Genomic DNA, 3,441 nt, shown 5'->3' with positions numbered 1-3,441 from the left:
CTTCGCCCCCGCCCCCGGCGTTCCGGTCTCGCAGGGCTCGGCCTCGCCCTCCCGCCCGGCCGGTTGGCGTTCGCTCCCGGACTGCCTCACGCGTCCGCCGTCGCCCGCCGGGCCGCCGCCTCCAGCCGCACTCCTCGTCCTCCACCCCCGCCCCGCTGCGCTCCCGGCAGCGTCCCGCGCGGAGAAGGGGGCGGGCGGCGGAGAGGTGAGGAGCGAGCCGGGGGCGCGTGGGGCCTTCGAAGTTGGGAGGCCGAGTGCGGGGAGAACCTCCGCTGCCCCTTCTTTAAAGCCGCGCGCACACACAGACCCTCCAAAATAGATATCCTTCCTCTGGCGCACGGAGGAGTCCCAACGCCGCCGCCGGCTTCCGAGGCGCTGAGGGTGAGAGGCACATTAAACTGCTGGGCTCCGCCACATAACGAACCGACAATAAAGCCGGCGGAGCGTTTCCGTCCGACCAGGCCGTGGCGGAGGTCGAATGGCAAATGAACAACGGACCGTGCGCCCACAATGCACCGGGGTAGCAGTAACCGCTGGAGGGGGAAAGGGTGGGGGCCGGGCTGGGGGAGGGGGGCTGGGCTTGGGGCTGGGCTGGGCTGGGGTGGGGGCGCCAGGGGACCGGGAAAGGGGCCGGGCCGCGCCTCTGGCCTGGGGGCGGGGGTGCGGCCCCGGGGAAGGAAGTCGGCCGAGGGGCGGGGGACAAAAGGCCGGACGGCAGGCTGGGGGTCTCGGGGAGGGGGTGGACGTGTGCAGCCGGGGCTGGGCTACGCGGAGGACAAACAGCTGGCGAGTGTCAGGGTCTGGCCGCCTCCCCGCTGCCCACACGCACCTACCCGCGCCCGAGACGCACATTTTCCTTCTCTCGCCACGAGTTCACCTGGGACTTGGGAAATAACTGTGCGGTGGGAGCTGAGCTGCAGCCTTGTCATTTGGTCGGGGGTGGGTGGCGGTGCCCAAGGAAGTGAACTTATTTTGTTCCTTCACAAAGACTGGACCAGGCGGTGCTTTTCACGCGAGGAGGTTACAACCATGGACACCTCCTCCTCTGATGCATTGTGTACGCGAGCAGCAACTCAGGCCCAAGGCAATAATCATTTCACAGAAAATGCACCGCCCCGAGTGTCTTATTGCTGTGATGAAATGGAAATTTAAATAAAAGGTCGAACACGTGCGTTCACTGGGAAGTATTGACATGAGTGTTACATCACCAGCAGCCAATCAGATAACTCCAGTCGTGTTATACTTCTACAACTACCTTGTGAGTATTACAGTATGTCATAACGTTATAAATATTAGACAGGGTTTTCCCCAGGAGCGGGGAGGAGTCTGCTTATACGGATATGTTGTGGCTCCGAAGATTGTACGCTTAAAAGAATTAATTTTTTTTTAACAATTTACATAAGGAATTTAGAGGAATTAGAAGGACTGCTGGAGCTGGAAATGAAGTTTCTATAATTATAATCTTGATAGACTTTAAAAAAAAACTGGGAAAGCTCCAACTCAGAGCCCCATACTCCTTATTAAAAAATTCCTTAATAAATTGAATAAATGACAAAATATTTAGTTGTTTTGGGTTTTTTTTTTTTTTTTTGGTTTTTTTACTATGAGAGGTAAATCTTAAATGTTTTCTCAAACTCATTTTGGGAAAAATGTTCTGAGACTATGGACGGGCTATTTACTCTTAAGAAATACACTTATTTAAAGCTGAATAAAAAAATAATAAAATATGTCCAAGATACATTGTTGAGTGGGAAAATATATGGTAGTGTACATTTTTACATTAATAATAATGTATATTGAGATGTACATAGAAAAAATATATACATTAACTCTTTATACACTTATATCTAGTGGGAGGAGTTTTGCTAGGAACTTTAACTTGGTACATTATAGAAATATACTAATATATATAGTAGTTACATACATATAATATATAATCGTTAATGGAGTATTATATATGTTTTATAAAGAGCATATGTTAAATTTTTGTGCTTCTCAGAATTTTAAATATATATAGACATTTCTTTTTCTGTTAAAATAAGAAAAATATTGCAATACTGTCACTTTCAAAGCCTTTAAATAATGTAATGTATGATTTGTTTTCCAAGGTTACTTTTCAAAATTCATAAAAGAGTTCCCAAATTACTATGAAATGCCATTTACCTTAATGTTTTTAAATGGGCTAAATACTGGAATGCACATACAGACACATTAATACTACTAAACTTAACCTAACTCACTGCCATTGAGTGGGATCCAACTCATAGAGATCCCTCCTCGGGTTTCTGAGGCAGAGCTCTGGTAGTGTTGTGCCTAAGTTACTTGACTGCTAACCAGAAGGCTGGCAGTTCATACCCACCAGTCACTCCTCTGAAGCAAGGTTGGGCAATCTACTTCCATAGTGATACTGCCTAGGAGTCCCAAGGAGGGATGACAATGAGTCGGGTCTGACTCGATGATACGTAACAACAACAACATCACTATGGAAGTAGGTTGCCCAACCTTCCTGCCAAGATGTGTCTGGTAGGTTTGAACCACCAGCCTTCTGGTTAGCAGTCAAATGCCTTAGGCACTAAGGCACTAATGCCACCAGAGCTCCTCATAAATACTAGTGATTGTATAAATTTATTCAAAGCAATTCTCAATTTATTATAGTTTTGGTATATGTGTAAATGAACAGTGATGTATATCAAACAAAAAAAAATTAGTACTACCTTATAGAGTAAATGTAATGTAAAGAATGCTACTACTAACCTGCCACAAAAAGATACTGACTTTGAGTCATTTTTCCAGTAATGATGTAAGTCCTCAAGTTGGTATAGTTTGTGGGATGTTTTTTGTCTTGCATTGTTTTGTTTGTATGGAAGTTTTGTTGTTGTTGATGTTGTGTGCCGTCGAGTTGGACTGATGCATAGCGACTCCTCCTTGACAGTGGAATCTGTGACCTTGACCTAATTTGTGTCCTAAAGAAATGAGAGAATTCTGCTCACTTCACTGTATGTAATATGTGCTTCTATGCTATATATACAAGACTGTAATAATATTTTGCTTTCTCCTTTAATGAGTTATTTTTCTTAATTGGTGACACTTTGCAAATGAACACATTATTATTGTATTTTAACTATCACCCTGTATCACCCCACCTCCAGTGAAAAAAGGGAAAAGTTACTAAAGTTAAATTCTTAATGGGATGGGATGTGAAAACGGACTTAAGAATTTTTATTTCAACATTAAAGTCTGTTTTCTTTCTGAAACTTTAAATATTCTTTTCTTCATTTATGCATAATATGTAATAAGCACTATGCAAATTTATGCTAATTAAAAATGCAACCACTGCCCAGTGGCGTTGGATCTGACTCACAGCGACCCCTCCTTGGGTTTCCAAGGTAATATCACTACGGAGGTAGATTGCCCAACCTTCTTCCGAGGAGTGGCTGGTGG

At 45.2% G+C, this 3,441-nt stretch overlaps 1 protein-coding gene across 1 annotated transcript in view; it reads right to left on the bottom strand.

Moving 5' to 3' along the window:
- Positions 1 to 929, bottom strand: part of ZBTB10 (zinc finger and BTB domain containing 10) — a 34,999-nt gene extending 34,070 nt beyond the window's left edge. Inside the window, exons 1-2 of the mRNA XM_042781505.1 lie at positions 834 to 929; positions 93 to 764 (exon numbers count right to left, since the gene is read on the bottom strand). Of these exons, the coding sequence (XP_042637439.1) occupies positions 93 to 764; positions 834 to 929 (768 nt within the window). The remainder of the gene's footprint in view (positions 1 to 92; positions 765 to 833) is intronic.
- Positions 930 to 3,441: the final 2,512 nt, after the last annotated feature.

Source organism: Orycteropus afer, unplaced genomic scaffold, assembly GCF_000298275.1.
Source record: "Orycteropus afer afer isolate SDZICR_OR568_19922 unplaced genomic scaffold, OryAfe1.0 scaffold00129, whole genome shotgun sequence".
Taxonomy (NCBI): Eukaryota; Metazoa; Chordata; class Mammalia; order Tubulidentata; family Orycteropodidae; genus Orycteropus; species Orycteropus afer.
This window is presented reverse-complemented; position numbering and strand designations above follow the sequence as displayed.